Here is a 16,723-nt window from a genome sequence, read left to right as displayed (position 1 = left end):
CATATGGAACCAAAAAGAGCCTGAATAGCTAAAGTGATCCTAAGCACAAAGAACAAAGCTGGAAACATTACATTACCCAACTTCAAACTGTACTACAGGGCTACAGTAACCAAAAAACATAGTACTGGTACAAAAACAGACACACAGACCAATGGAAAAGATTATGAAACCTAGAAATAATGCTGCATACCTGCAACCAGTTTATCTTCAACAAAGTCAACAATAACAAGCAATGGGGGAAATTTTCCCTATTCGATAAATGGTGCTGGGATATCTGGCTGCCAAATGCAGGAGATTGAAACTGGACACCTTCCTATTACCACAAAAAATCAGCTCAAGATGAATTAAAGACTTGAGTATAAAACTTAAGCTATAAAATCCTATAAGAAAATCTAGGAAATATCATTCTGGATATAGGCCCTGGCAAATATTTTATGATGAAGACTCCAAAAGTAATTGCAACAAATCAAAAATAGACAAGTGGGACTTTGTTAAACAAAATAACTTTGCACAGCAAAATAAATTATCAATACAGTAAACAGATAACCTACATAATAGGAGAAAATATTTGCAAACTATGCATCTGACTAAGGTCTAATATCAAGAATCCATAAGAAACTTAAATGAATCACAAGACAAAGCCAAACAACCTTTTCAAAAAATGAGCAAATGGCATGAACAGACACTTCTCAAAAGAAGACATGCCTGTGGTCAACAAGCATATGAAAAAATACTCAACATCACTAACCATTAAAGAAGTGAAAATCAAAACCACAATGAGATACCATTTTATAGCAGTCAAATGGCTACTATAAAAAGCCAAAAAGTAGCAGACAGTGGCAAGATACCAGAGCAATAGGAACACTTATACATTGCTGGTGGGAATGTAAATTAGTTCAGCCACTATGGAAAGCAGTTTGGAGATTTCTCAAAGAACATAGTACAGAACTACAATTTGACTCAGAAATCCCATTATGGATATATATCCAAAGGAATATATATAGTTCTATGATGAAGACACATGCATTTGAATGTTCATTGGAGCACTATTCACAATAGCAATGATATGGAATCAACCCAGATGCCCATCAACGGTGGGTTGGATAAAGAAAATGTGTTACATATACACCATGGAATACTACACTGCCATAAATGTGAAATCATGTCCTTTGCAGCAACATGGATGCAGTAGGAAACCATTGTCCTTAGTGAGTGAATGCAGGAACAGAAAACCAAATACCACATATTCTGTCTTACAAGCAGGAATGAATATTGAATACAGATGAACACAAAGAAGAGAACAATAGATGCTGGGGCCTACTTGGTGGTGGGTGGCAGAAGGGTGAGGGTCAAAAAACTATCTACGGGGTCCTATGCTCATTACCTGGATGACTAAATAATCTGTACACCAAACCCCTACAACATGCAATTTATCCATGTAAGAAGCCTGCATATGTATACCCCATGAGCCTAACATATAAGGTGAAAAAAAAGACAAGCGAAGAGTCAATAAAATAGAAAACAGAAACAATAGAGAAAAATTAACCAATCTCGGCACTGGATTTTTTGAAAAGATTGATAAAATTAATAAAGCCCGAGTAAGAACTATGAAGGAAAAACAATCACAAGTAATCAAAATGATGACTGAACAAGTGTTACTACTACAGATTATACTAGATATTAGAAGGATAGTAAAATAAGTGTTACAAATAACTTGAAGCCAACAAAACACCAATTTATTTATAGATTTTAGGACACAAAAGGTATGTGAATTCCAGCCACCCAACACCATAAGGAAAGAATTGTGACTGGAAATTCTCAAAAGATAGCTTTTGCTTTCATTTTCCCTTTCTCTTCGTCTTTTATTTTCCCTTTCTTTTCTTTTACCCCTTCCTATTTCCCTTCTGTTCTCTTCCCTTCACTTCCTATTCCTTCTCTTTCCTTACAGTTCCTTTTCTTTTCCTTTTCTTCTAATCCTTTTTCCTTCTTCCTTCCCTCTTTTTATTCTTTCCCTCTTTTCTTTCTCCCATCCTCCTTCCTTCTCTCCCTTTTCCTCTCCCTCTCCCAGTTCCTTTCCTCCTGCTCCTAGAGACAAGCCCAAGACAACAGGTATCTCTACCGTCTTCCTTTCTGGAACTGCCCCCTTTACAGTCACTAAGAGTGTCTTCTTTTTTTTAATTGAAAAACATATTTATTTGGTTTCCTAGTATTTTACTTAAAGTTTCTCTTTGTATTTAGAAAGGAAATTGGTTTGCAGAATGTGGATGTTTCTATATTTCTTTTTTTAAATTTAATATTATTATTATACTTTAAGTTTTAAAAAGTCAGGAAACAACAGGTGCTGGAGAGGATGTGGAGAAATAGGAACACTTTTACACTGTTGGTGGGACTGTAAACTAGTTCAACCATTGTAGAAGTCAGTGTGGCGATTCCTCAGGGATCTAGAACTAGAAATACCATTTGACCCAGCCATCCCATTACTGGGTATATACCCAAAGGATTATAAATCATGCTGCTATAAAGACACATGCACAAGTATGTTTATTGTGGCACTACTCACAATAGCAAAGACTTGGAATCAAGCCAAATGTCCAACAATGATAGACTGGATTAAGAAAATGTGGCACATATACACCATGGAATACTATGCAGCCATAAAAAATGATGAGTTCATGTTCTTTGTAGAGACATGGATGAAGCTGGAAACCATCATTCTCAGCAAACTATCGCAAGGACAAAAAACCAAACACCGCATGTTCTCACGCATAGGTGGGAATTGAACAATAAGAACACATGGACACAGGAAGGGGAACATCACACACTGGGGACTGTTGTGGGGTGGGGGGAGGCGGGAGGGATAGCATTAGGAGATATACCTAATGCTAAATTACGAGTTAATGGGTGCAGCACACCAACATGGCACATGTATACATATGTAACAAACCTGCAAGTTGTGCACATGTTCCCTAAAACTTAAAGAATGTCTTCTTTCACAAGCCCTGGCCTTAAGAGGCTGTCTGATATGAACTCTTAGTAGGCCCAGGCCCAGGCCCAGGCCCCAGACTTTGTATTTTATCTCCACAATATATGATCTGGACTCTCTCTTTATACTGATGACAGTATACTTAGAAAAAAAATACATATTAGTGGAGTAAACAGGCATAAGAGGTAGAACTTTATATTTTACAGTTGGTTCCCAGTAGGAAAAAAGTCTGAGGAGTATACGAGGGGTCATTACCAAAAAGAAAAGTGGAGGACACAAAGAAATCAATCAGTTTCATATAAAATAGTGCAATTGATAGTAACTAACTCATATAGTGCTTACTATAAGCTCAGCACTGTTTTAAGTGCTATTTATATATTGACTCTTTTAATCTTCACAAACATTCTACAAAATAGGTCACTATTACTATCGTCATATTAAATGTGAAAACTGAGACCCAGAGAGGTAAAGTGATTTGTCCAAAGTACCATGGCTAGTAAGTGATGGTGCTAGGATTTTCACCCAGACAGCCTACAGTCCTTCTCACCATAGGTCCTTGTCCTCCACCTGCCTGTCGTTCTACACACACTGCTGGTAATTTGCATTATTGGGATGCCATTCCATGCTACATTTAATGTTCCATTTTGCCTTGGAAAGTTAGTTATCCACATTCTCATCAATATGTGAATAACCGAATCCTAGCATCTCATGTTAAGTGTCCATTCTTGAGTACCCTTCTGGTACTAACTACTGTACCATTTACAATATGAGCAGGAAACAGACAGTACAGGAAAAGGATTTCACTGACAAGAGTTTAATAAAGAGGCCAGGTGCGGTGGCTCATGCCTGTAATCCTAGCACTTTGAGAGGCCGAGGCGGGCGGATCACGAGGTCAGGAGTTCAAGACCAGCTTGGCCAACATGGTGAAACCCCGTCTCTATTAAAAATACAAAAATTAGCCAGGCACGGTGGTGGGTGCCTGTAATCCCAGCTACTCGGGAGGCTGAGGCAGGAGAATTGCTTGAAACCAGGAGGTGGAAGTTGTAATAAGCCGAGATCGTGCCACTGCACACCAGCCTGGGTGACACGGCAAGACTCCATCTCGAAAAAAAAAAAAAAAGAATTTAATAAAGAGACTATTTATAGGGGTCTTGGCAGGGTCAAGGGAATCAATAAGAAGCACGTAGGAGATAGCAACAGCAGGAACTCACTACCAGCCCCAGCCCTGAAGGGCAATGGAGAGGCAGCAACATTCCTCAAACTTAGTAAGCACTGGAGCTTTGGAAGATATGCTTCCCAATAGGACCTCTGGCTACAAAGAAGCAGCCACTAACAGAACTGTATCAAAGCAAAGGATAGGAATAATAATAAATACCCAATCTTGTCCCTCCATATTTTGATCTCCTTCAGGTGGCTACTATTATCTGAACTGGAAGCCAGGAAGTCATTTCAGAAAGCTCAGTTGAACTAGGCCATAGATATCAGCCTGCTCAACCACAAAATAGGTCAAAGAATACAAGAGATTTGTGGTCAGATCCAAAATTAAGAACATACTGGATTAAACCCAACTGTTCGTCTTCTCTGTGGTTGGACCTAGGAGGTGAAGGAAAAAAAAATCAACTGACTGATTTCACTTTAACTTCATAATCACAAACCCCCAAGAGACATTCAACAATGACTATGGCAGGAATAATCATCCACTGAAAAAAGGTGGTTCTAAATACACTGGAGAAGTAAGGAGGAGATAGAGTATGTATGATCTTGAATTAATTCGATAAAAATATGTTGATTCTACCACACTGTAAACACTGTACTAGACATCACATTAATAGGGAACAAAATTAACAGGAATTTAGTCCTCATGAAGCTTACAGTCCAGTTCATATATATTTCTCAGTAGTCCATATTAGGAAAGTTGGTTTTATTTTATGAACAATGGGAAGCTATTGATACTATAATGTAATGCAATTGCCATAATAAAATTTTGATGAGAGCAGGGACCATAATCTCTTATCCCTGTGGCTAATCTCATTCTGGACATATAGTTGATAATTATAAATAAATATTAATGACCGAGATTACATAGAGTAAATTAGCTGTCAAAATTCATACAGATATCAAATAGTGGAGTTGAATTTCAGTTACTATAAAAAGAAGGAAATCTTGTAGGTTTGTTAAGAAATTCTGAAAAGTTTTAATACAAGGAAATCTGTCAATATAACATCTTATGATGTTAATGTAGAATAAGAGAACGTTTAGGAGGATGGTCTGTGTAGTCAAGTAGTCAGATGCAGAATTGAATTCTCTCATATTTAAATCCTGTTCCCTGCCGGGCACGGTGGCTCATGCCTGTAATCCCAGCACTTTGAGAAGCCGAGGCAGGCGGATTTCTTGACGTGAAACCCTGTCTGTACTAAAAATACAAAAATTAGCTGGGCGTGGTGGCAGGCGCCTGTAATCCCACCTACTCGGGAGGCTGAGGCAGAAGAATCGCTTGAACCTGGGAGGCAGAGATTGCAGTGAGCCGAAATCGCGCCACCGCACTCCAGCCTGGCTCTCATGGGAACCTTTAACTTAGCTGCTGGGTCCCAGTATCCCAAACTACTGCTCCCAGCTGGCTTGGAGAAGGGGATGGGACAGTGTGAGGAACTGACCGTAGATCATAAAACCCTCTAGATTCGGAAGCAGTCTCAGCTCTGGTTACTGGATGCAGGCAGTAGATTCCTCAAGCAGGACCTAATCTGTTGTATCCTCTGTGAGTTTCAGGGGTAAGGGAGGGGAGCAATGCTGTGTTGGGCCAGGAGACCCTGGGTCACCAGAGGACTCAACAGGAGACTTTCTCCTCATGCTTATATTGATCCCCATGAAAAAAGAAGAAAAAGTCAATGGGCTCTGATACCAAATGCATGAAGATTTAGGAATCCTAGTTTCCTGCTGGAAGCCTCTTCTACAGTCTCAGCAATCTCATATTATTGCATACAAGGGATCCCATGTGTTCTGTGGCTGAGAACTTCACGCATGTGTGCCCAGAAATAGCAATCTAGGGATTTAAAAGAGGAAAAGAATGGTTCTGGGACAGCATTTTGAGTTTAATATGACACAAGTCCAAGAGGCTTCGGGCAAAAGCTGGTGAGGAAATGTGCTCATTGCCTTCTCCCAACAAGTTCCAGTGTTAATGAGAGAAAAAGCTTCCTCTCATTATTAGACATGATTTATAGCCAGCAGAAACAGACTTCCTTGTGACTTTTTTTCCCTAATAGCCCTAGTTTTTTCTTCTTCCCCTTGAAGGTCAGTCATATATTTTGGAAGGCTTCACTTGGTTAAAATATCTACTTCTTATAATGAGCTTTTAGTATCTTCTTTATCCTGGGTACTTTTTTCTGTGTGGTACAGTTTCAGAAGTGGTCCCTAAATCAAGGTGCATTGAATTGGACACAATATTCAAAGCATAGTTGAACAAAAGCAAAGCAGAATAAAAGTTATCCATTTCTCTCTGATCACTGTTACTTCTGTTAGTGCAGTGTTCCTTTATAATAGTTGTTAACAGAATATATCAAAAGTTTGATTCATATTTATGTCTATAACTCCATCTGACAGTATGTTCAGGTATCTAACCACTTTTTCTCTACTCCCATTCCTCATCATACCCTCCTCTCTTATCCTTTATACTAAGTACAGTCTTCTTAGTAAAATCCAGGTAGCAGAGGATGAATTGAATCAGATAATTCTCCACAATGTGAGGGAGGAATGAGGACTTGAAGAGGATGGATCAGAGTCTGGGAATTGTAAAGCACAATCGTAGATGGGGACTACACATAAGGGGCAGGAAAAAGCACAAGTTAAGGAAAGAATCTTTCAGAGACAGTGGACTAAGGAAAAGAAAATGAGCAGAGGGTGAGAAATGAGAATATTTTAGGGTGTTGGGATATTTTCTGCCTTGGTGGATTGCAAGATCTCTAAGACATCCTCTTCATTTGGAGGAAATACAAGGTAGTTTGGTGGTGCTGTATGTGTGAAGGCAATGACCTAGTAGGTCAGTGGGGTGAATCAGGAGTATCCCTCCCACCAAATGTCAGGCTTTGGGGCCAGAGGGCAATGAAAGTGAATGACTTGTTTAAGCTTCCCCAAGCTTCCCCAAGAGCTTTGTGCTGTCACTGTCTCTACCTCTGGCCCACAGCTCATTCAGCTATTATCTTGAGCTTCTCCTCGTGGCTTGCCTCAATTTCCACATCAGTTCCCTTGGTTTCTTTGGTTAATATTTTCCTTTTTTATTTTTTCTTATTTCAGTCTTTAAAAGTCAACAGCCTTCCCCAAATTAAGACATTTACCTCACAAGCATTTATTAAGAATTATTAAGCTCTGGATACTGTAAAAACAACATGAAATAAAAAGAGAAAATACATTCTATGTACTTCAGAGATTTTACAGTGGATTCGGGAGAGAAAGGAGAGAAAGTTAGGCAGTGGTGTGTTTTGTGCAGTATTTAAATGGAAATAGTAGTTGTCTCCCCAGGGCTGTTGCTTTATCTTTTTTTTTTTTTCCTTTTTATCACCAATATTTTTCTTCCTAGTCTTTTGCCCCTCAGTTTAAATGTATTCACATTGCTTTTTGTAAAAAAAAATCTATGCATTAATACATACTGTTCTACCTGTGCATTCAGTTTTCCCTCCATGTGAAGCTGTTTGTTGAAGTGAAGATTTCCAATGAGGTGATCAGTCCTCCCTGTGTCCATTCATTCCAGTCCTGCTGGCTCCCTGTCCTCCCGCATTCTATTTCTCTCTTCACATGAAACTGTTTGCTAGGACCACCAATGATTACCTAATTGCCAAATGCAATGGATAATCTCTTTCTCACATTACTGAAACTCTTCATGTGAGCATATCTGTCCACTCCATTTGATTTTCAATTATGTCTCTGTTCATTCCTTTTAGGTCTCCTTGCAATCTCTTTACCTCTTTTGCTCTTTTTGTCTTTAATTTATATATTCTCCATAAGTATATCTATTTAAAGTCCTATGGTTTGAACTATATGTTATGTGTTGATGATTTCCAATTCTTTAACTTTCAAATGAATTTAAATTGCTTTCTCTAACATTTTATTTCACATGTATTTTGATAGTTTACAGATCCAATAAACTCAACACGTCAAAATTGGATCCATAATCTCTGCCTCCACAACATATATCAAATCTTTTCAAAGGCTATTTTTTGTTTCGTGAAACTTTCTTAGTCATTTGAGTCAGAACAGATAGTGCAGTCTTAGAATTCTACCCTCTCTTCTTCTACGCAACTAGTCTAATCACTGTCTTTATATCACTATCATTATATTTATACCTCTAAAATATGCCCATTTTTCTCATCCTCAGAGCCATTTATTCACACACTGATCACTTCTCAATTGGACTACTGAAGCCAACAGTCACTTGTCCCCTTTTAGATGTCCTTTGCCTCCTTTGGTCCTTTAAGTTTGGGTGTGAAATAGGAAGAATAAATAGATTAGTATTTTTCTCCAAAAAATGAAACCATGGTCTTTATCCAAATGAGGATGTGGGATAGATGAAGAAAATAATTAAGATATGAGAGACTTGAACATTTTGAATATCCATGGGAAGGATTTAGGAAGGGTTGAATACATAGGCAATGGGCTGGATAATCCATAAGTCAGGGTTCCTAAAAAGGTCAAGGTGAATAGAATCAAATTGTGAGGTCAAGGATTGCCATTCAGAGAAGGGATAGAGCCTCGATTCTGCTGGTGCAATAAGGAGAGCAAGGATGTAGATGCTGATGAGTTTATGAGTCTATCATGGGAAGTAGAGGACTTGCATCTGATGTTTCTACTGTCTTTATGAAGCAGTTAGAGAGGTTATCTGAGAGAAGAGGAGATTTAGTATTTGAAAATAATAGAAAATATGGAAAATTGCTTGAAGCAGATACAGGAATGAATTAACCAGAGAAGGTTATTGTCATGAATATGTGTATTAAGTTCTCATTTTAGGTTAGTGGTTATAAATGTTAATGAAAACAGCATAACCTTTGAGCCTATCTTTCTATAGGAACATTGAATTGCACTTGTGCAGGCTTGGATTAAATATGTCTAGGATGGGTTGTGACACAGTACCATATGTCAGAGTGATAGGGAGTTTGGGAGTTCCTCTATATATTTAATCAATATTTACTTTTATTTTCCTCAGGTTTATAATAGGGTTGGGAGTATATTATATATTTTTTCCATCTCAAATGTACTTTGGTGTGTAATAAAAAGAGAGGAATAATTATTTTCCCCCATCTAACAAATTATGCATTACTTACTGAAAGGACCCTGTAATTAAATTATTTTATGACATATTTATTAATTCTAGATTACTCTGTAAACTTATGAGTGTTTCTAGCCTGTGGATCTATAATTATTCAATTTGCTTTGTCAGTATAATTTGGAATTTTTTTTGTATTTTACAGTATGTTTTAATGAGGTATTTTTTTAATCATTTTCCTTCTAAACCTTTGTCTAGTCTGTTTTATTTGCTTTTCTAAATTAACTTCAGAAATAATTTACTAAACCTTTCACTATTTATGTTAATATTTACTAAACTTTGCCTTCATTTGGGATTGGTCATCTGTATCTCATACATTTTATAAATTAGAAAATGTTAGCAAATATTTTAACAGCTTTGTTTTCTATTTCTAATTCCTGTGTCTTATCAAACACAATTTCAGGTGAAATTTTCTCAGCTGAGGATTTATTTCATGACATTACCCAGCAACAACTCCACTTCCCCAGTCTTTGAATTCTTCCTCATTTGTTTCCCCAGTTTCCAGAGCTGGCAGCACTGGCTGTCTCTGCCCCTCAGCCTCCTCTTCCTCCTGGCCATGGGGGCCAATGCCACCCTTCTGATCACCATCTATCTGGAAGCCTCTCTGCACCAGCCCCTGTACTACCTGCTCAGCCTCCTCTCCCTGCTGGACATCGTACTCTGCCTCACCGTCATCCCCAAGGTCCTGGCCATCTTCTGGTTTGACCTCAGATCAATCAGCTTCCCTGCCTGCTTCCTTCAGATGTTCATCATGAACAGTTTTCTGACTATGGAGTCCTGCACATTCATGATCATGGCCTATGACCGCTATGTGGCCATCTGCAAGCCCCTACAGTACTCATCCATTATCACTGATCAATTTGTCGCTAGGGCTGCCATCTTTGTTGTGGCCAGGAATGGCCTTCTTACTATGCCTATCCCTATACTTTCTTCTCGACTCAGATACTGTGCAGGACACATCATCAAGAACTGCATCTGTACTAACGTGTCTGTTTCTAAACTCTCTTGTGATGACATCACCTTGAATCAGAGCTACCAGTTTGTTATAGGTTGGACCCTGCTGGGCTCTGACCTCATCCTTATTGTTCTCTCTTACTTTTTTATCTTGAAAACTGTGCTAAGGATTAAGGGTGAGGGAGATATGGCCAAAGCTCTAGGTACTTGTGGTTCCCACTTCATCCTCATCCTCTTCTTCACCACAGTCCTGCTGGTTCTGGTCATCACTAACTTGGCCAGGAAGAGAATTCCTCCGGATGTCCCCATCCTGCTCAACATCCTGCACCACCTTATTCCCCCAGCTCTGAACCCCATTGTTTATGGTGTGAGAACCAAGGAGATCAAGCAGGGAATCCAGAACCTGCTGAGGAGGTTGTAAAAAATAAAATAAATGCAACCTGACCTTGAAAACAGAAATTGATATTGGAGAATAATTGTTATGATGCATAGAAAATTTAAATTGTTACTGCGAGCATAAGTTTAGATTTGGCTTTCTTCAGTGTTTCAATTGATTATAGGGATATCTACTCGTTGGATCCTGCTTTCTGTTTCACTGACTGGAATCTTAGTGTTTTGGCATTCTAGAATTGTTTGGAAGTTTTTCTTGACTTCATCTATGTGAGTACGAATTGACAAGCCATAATCACTGGAGCTTAGAATTGTATGGTTTTCAAACAAAGGATAAATATAATTCCAATTATTTTAAATGTTTCTCAATTCCTGTATTGTTTAATACATATGTATGTGTTAGATGTCTTGGTTTTCCCTGACTCAGCTCAACGTGAATCATTTTTTTTTTTTTTTGCCATGAATGGATCTCTTGTGGACATATAGATGTTGACTCAAGAACTTTGATTCTTATGTAGAGTGAATAACATGTGACATTCACTGCCTCCTCTGTCCTTGACAGATCTTGTTAATATTTTTATCTAATGCTACTTATTTGGAGTGTGAATTTCTTATAGTTTTTTTTCCTAGTGATTTTTACATCTTAAAATGACTCATATTTATGTGTGTGTGTGTGTGTGTGTGTTGCTTTAAGTGAATCTGTGTGTCCTTTTTTAAGATATATTTTACCAACTTCTGACTTCATACTATCCTACCTGACTTTTCCATGAGATTTCTGACACCATCTTATTCCTACTCTTTCCTACTTGTCTTAGATATACAGTTAAACCGTCTTTCTCATCCTACTTTCAGTCCTCTTGTCTCAATCTTCATGTCCTGTCCCTGGCCAGCATAGCTTCCCATAGGATCCAGACATCTGAATTAGTGAGTTTTTAGAACAAGGATAAGTATGTTTTACACTTTTCAATTTTTATCCTGATCATGCTCTGAAAATGGTGGGACCTATATACTGACCAATATTTCCTGGGATTAAGTAACATTTAGTAGCTAGGCCCCTTTTTGGTTAGTAATAGAGCACTTCATAGATATTATTTTTGAATCATTTCAGAATGTCTCCTAATCTATGATAATCAAATTATTCTTGGAAGACTTATAAGTCAGTTTATCTTTTCTTTTCTTGTTTCTTTTTTTTAATAGGGAGACAGGGTCTTACTCTATCGCCCAGGCTGGAGTTCAGTGCCACGATCTTGGCTCACTGCAACCTCTGCCTCCCAGGCTTAAGTGATTCTCCCACCTCAGCCTCCCAAATAGCTGGGACTACAGGTGTGCACCACCATGCCCAGTTTTTTTTTTTTTTTTTTTTTTTTTTTTGTAGAGACGGGGTTTCACCATGTTGCTGAGGTTGGTCTTGAACTCCTGGGCTCAAGCGATCCACCTGCCTCAGCCTCCCAAAGTGCTGTGATTACAGGTGTGAGTCACCACGACTGGCCCAATTTATTATTTCTATAGTATTGTCTTTCACCAAAACAATAGTTTTGATTTCTATCTTCCCTCCTTCTCAACTTCAAAGACTGATCCTAATCAAAATACAAAATTTTTCACTCTTCTGTTTACCTATCATGCAGGTCAGCTCCTAGCTCATTTTTTTTAACATTATGTCCCTCCTATATGTTTTTCTTAAAGTCTGTGTTCCAGTATCCTCTTCCACATAAAAAACAACACCACTCTTTTCATTTGAAAAATTATGCCCATCTTATGAGTCTCAGTTTAAACTCCACCTACTCCACAAACCCTTCCTTTATTTACCCCAATGGAATTAATCTGACCTTCTTGAGTCATGTATGTATCTCCCTTTGGTAGTAGATTATAAACTCCTCTGAGTCTGGTGAAGAGTTTTATTCATCTCTTCAACTTTGCATATTCTAGAGCTTTAATATAATGCTTTACATATTTAGTTATTTTGATGAATAAAAGTGAATATTATGTGTGCACATCTTCTTATTTTTTTCTTATTTTCCCTTCTTAGGGAAAGAATCAAATTATTAATATAATATATTCTCCAAAGATACTTACAAAAAGCCTTATATAACTCACAGTTCAATGCAATCTTATCTACCATAGAACCTAAGCCTGCTTATTGGGATAACACTGATTTTTATTTATGTTCCAGGCACACTGATTTGGCCACGGGTAAGATGTGTTACTTTTGACTCACCAATCTCAATATGAGTTCTAATTTTCTCATTTAAGAAGAGTAATAATTAATTATCCCCTTACTATTTGATTTCTGTTTGCTGGATAAACTGGATGACCTAATTTATAAAACATTTTTTAACCAGAGCCTAAAACATGCTGTTAACTTACATGTGGAAACTAATTTTATTATTTTCTAATGCACGTTGATTTCTCAAATGTCTTATTTTTATTTGGGAGGAAAATGGAGCAAAATATTGGAATAGGATTCTCTAGTGACCATTCTCGTATAAGAACATGGGAAATGGATAATTTTTTCCTCCCATAGGAAATGGATAATTTGAACAATTATCCATGCATTAAATACCTTTACAAGAGCTAAGAAAACCAGGTGAGTGATCACAGTACCTGGTTTTAACATAATGATAAGAAAAGACACATTGAAGAAGGTAGGAAGGACAATTTTACCTTACACATGTTACCCCTCCCCCAACATCAGGGAACAGTGCAAAGAGAGAGATACTATCTTAGGGGAAAGACACATAAATAAGCATTGGACTTTGCTCGGACCTCAATCCTGGGCCATGCCACAGTAAAACCCAGCACCAGAGAGACCTACATGCCAATATCTGTAAACTGAACCTCTAGGTCTGCCTCAGTGCCAGATAGAAACCCATAGCCATGTGTGAGATGGACTTGAATTCTGGCCTGCATCACCACTGGCTGACTATAGCAGCCTTGGACTCCAAATAACCCATAACTACACGCAGATCTGAATGGCCATGAGTTTGGGTGCACCCCAATGCTGTGCCAGCCTCAGAAGGGACCACTGAATTCTAGCCTGGCACTATACCAGCCTCAGAAGCCATGGAATTCCAACCCACTGCTGCACTGGCCAGAGAGATCGTAGGCTTAGAGTACTCCCAGGTCTTCAATGACTGCAGGGATTACAGGCTTAGGGACCACACCAGATGACTGGTTCAAAATCTCTGGACAGGCTTATTGTTGAAAAATATTCCCAGACAAAGCAATACTGTGATGACTGATATAACTACCTACCTTTTCAATGGGCAGACATCAACTTATAACCATAAGGATCAAGAGCAATCTGGGAAGCATGACATCACCAAATGGACAAAGTAAGGTGCCAGCAACTGCCCCTGAAGACATGGAGATGTATAAATTGAGTGATAACAAATATAAAACAGCTATTTGATGGAAGCTTAACAAACTTTAATAAAATACACAGAAATGATTCAAGAAAATAAGGAAAATAATAAGTAACCAAAATAAAAAATATTACAAAGAAATTGAAAGAATAATATAAAAATCAATCAGAAATGCTGAGCTGAATATTACAATGAATAAAATGAAAAATATAATAGAGCATCAACAACAGAATTGCTGAAGCAGAAGAAAGAATCTGTAGACAGAAAGACAGGTTATTGAAAAGTAGATTATTGAAAAATATATAGACAGAGGAGAAAAAAAGAACTAAAAAGAATAAAGAAAGCTTATGGGGTTTATGGGATAGCATCAAAAGATGAAATGTACAATGTACAAGTTATTGGCATTCAAGAGTGAGTAGAGAAAGATAAAAGGGTAGAAATATTATTTAAAGGAACAATAGCAAAATACTTTCCAAACCCAGGGAAAGATATAAATATCTAGGTAAAAGAAGATCAAGATCACCAATGAGATTCAATACACCTAAGACTACTCTAAGACATATTATAATAAAACTGTCAAAGGTCAGACAAAAAGGGGATCTTGAAAGCAGCAAGAGAAAATAAGCAAATAACATATAAAGAAGCTCCAATATGTCTAGCAAGACTTCTCAGCAAAAACCTTACAGGCCAGGAGAAAGTAGAATGATATATTCAAAGTGCTGAGTGAAAAATATATTTAAAAAAAAACACCAAAAAATCTGCCAACCAGGAATACTATACCTAGCAAAGCTCTCCTTCAAAAATGAAGGACAGATAAAGACTCCCAAACAAATAAGGGCTGAGGGAATTCATTACTACAGACCTGTGGGATACAGAAAAAGCAGTTCTAAGAGGAAGGCTATAGCAATAAACACATGAATAAAGAAAAAGGATCTCAAATAAACAACCTAATGTTGCACCTCAAGGAAATAGAAAAATAAAAGCAAACTAAACCCAGTATTAACACAAAGAAGAAAATATTACAGACAATAGCAGAAATAATAAAATGTAGGCTAGAAAAATATATAAAAGATCAACAAAATGGAGGTTTTTAAAAATGATAAAATTAACAAGCCTTTAGCTAAACTAAGAAAAAAGAGAAAAGACTTAAATAAGATCAGAGATGAAAAGGGGGACACTGCAACTGATATCACAGAAATACAAAGTATCATGAGAAATGATTCTGATCAACTACACACCAACAAATTAGTTAATCTCGAAGAAATTGAAGCATTTTTGGACACATAAAACCTACAGGAACCTAAGAAGAAATAGAAAATGTTAACAGACCAATAATGAGTAATGAAATAAAGATAGTAGTAGAAGTATCTCACTAAAGAAAAGCCCAGAATCTGATGGCTTCACTGATGAATTATACCAAACATTTAAAGAACTAACATCAATTCTTCTCAAGCTATTCCAAAAAATTAAAGAGGAGAAAATTCTCCAAAATTCATGGTAAGAGGTCAGCATCACCAGGATACCAAAACTAGATGAGAACACGCACACACAAAGAAAACTACAGGCCAACATCCCTGATGAAAATGGATGCAGCAATCTTTAAAAACATTAGCAAACTGAATTCAATAATACATTAAAAGACCATTTACCACAATCAAGTGAGATCCAATCCAGAGATGCAAGAATAAATGCTAACCAACATATGCAAATCAATTAAATGTAATACATCACATTAACAAAATGAAAAACAAAAATCATCGAATCATTTCACTATGTAGAAAAATCATTTGGCAAGACTTAAACTCCATTTATGATAAAAACTTAATAAATTAGGTATAGAAGAAGTTTACCTCAACACAATAAAGGTTATATATGGCAAATTCACAGCTAGCATATTCAACAAGGAAAATTAGAAGCTTTTTCTCTGAGATCTGGAACAAGACAAGGATGCCCACTTTCACCCCTTCTCTTTACTAATACTGTAAGTCTTAGCATGAGCAATTAGGCAAGAGAAAAATAAAAGGCATGCAAATTGGAAAGAAAGAAGTTAAATTGTCCCTATATGGAAACAACATAATGGTGTTAAAATGTCCATACCACCCAAAGTTATATATAGATTCAATGCAATCGCTTTCTTTTTTTTTTTTTTTTAAGTATTTATTGATCATTCTTGGGTGTTTCTCGGAGAGGGGGATTTGGCAGGGTCATAGGACAATAGTGGAGGGAAGGTCAGCAGATAAACATGTGAACAAAGGTCTCTGGTTTTCCTAGGCAGAGGGCCCTGCCGCCTTCCTCAGTGTTTGTGTCCCTGGGTAGTTGAGATTAGGGAGTGGTGATGACTCTTAACGAGTATGCTGCCTTCAAGCATCTGTTTAATAAAGCACATCTTGCACCGCCCTTAATCCATTTAACCCTGAGTGGACACAGCACCTGTTTCAGAGAGCACAGGGTTGGGGGTAAGGTCATAGATCAACAGCATCCCAAGGCAGAAGAATTTTTCCTAGTACAGAACAAAATGGAGTCTCCTATGTCTACTTCTTTCTACACAGACACAATAACAATCTGATCTCTCCTTCCTTTCCCATTTCCCCCTTTTCTATTGGACAAAACCGCCATTGTCATCATGGCCCGTTCTCAATGAGCTGTTGGGTACACCTCCCAGACGGGGCGGCGGCCGGGGAAGAGGGGCTCCTCACTTTCCAGATGGGGTGGCCGGGCAGAGGG

General features: G+C 37.7%; 1 protein-coding gene across 1 annotated transcript; it reads left to right on the top strand.

Moving 5' to 3' along the window:
- The first annotated feature begins 9,726 nt into the window (after window positions 1-9,726).
- On the top strand, window positions 9,727-10,668 carry LOC466403 (olfactory receptor LOC466403). Its single transcript, XM_521802.2, has one exon. The coding sequence runs from the start codon at window positions 9,727-9,729 to the stop codon at window positions 10,666-10,668; it is 942 nt and encodes a 313-aa protein (XP_521802.2).
- Window positions 10,669-16,723: the final 6,055 nt, after the last annotated feature.

Source organism: Pan troglodytes, chromosome 9 (assembly GCF_028858775.2).
Source record: "Pan troglodytes isolate AG18354 chromosome 9, NHGRI_mPanTro3-v2.0_pri, whole genome shotgun sequence".
NCBI lineage: Eukaryota > Metazoa > Chordata > Mammalia > Primates > Hominidae > Pan > Pan troglodytes.
The sequence above is the reverse complement of the archived record's forward strand: the minus strand, read 5'-3'. Positions and strand labels throughout refer to the sequence as shown.

What these genes read in the sequence shown, in the direction of transcription:
- LOC466403 (XM_521802.2), top strand. Translation starts at nt 9,727, where the DNA reads ATGACATTACCCAGCAACAACTCCACTTCCCCAGTCTTTGAATTCTTC.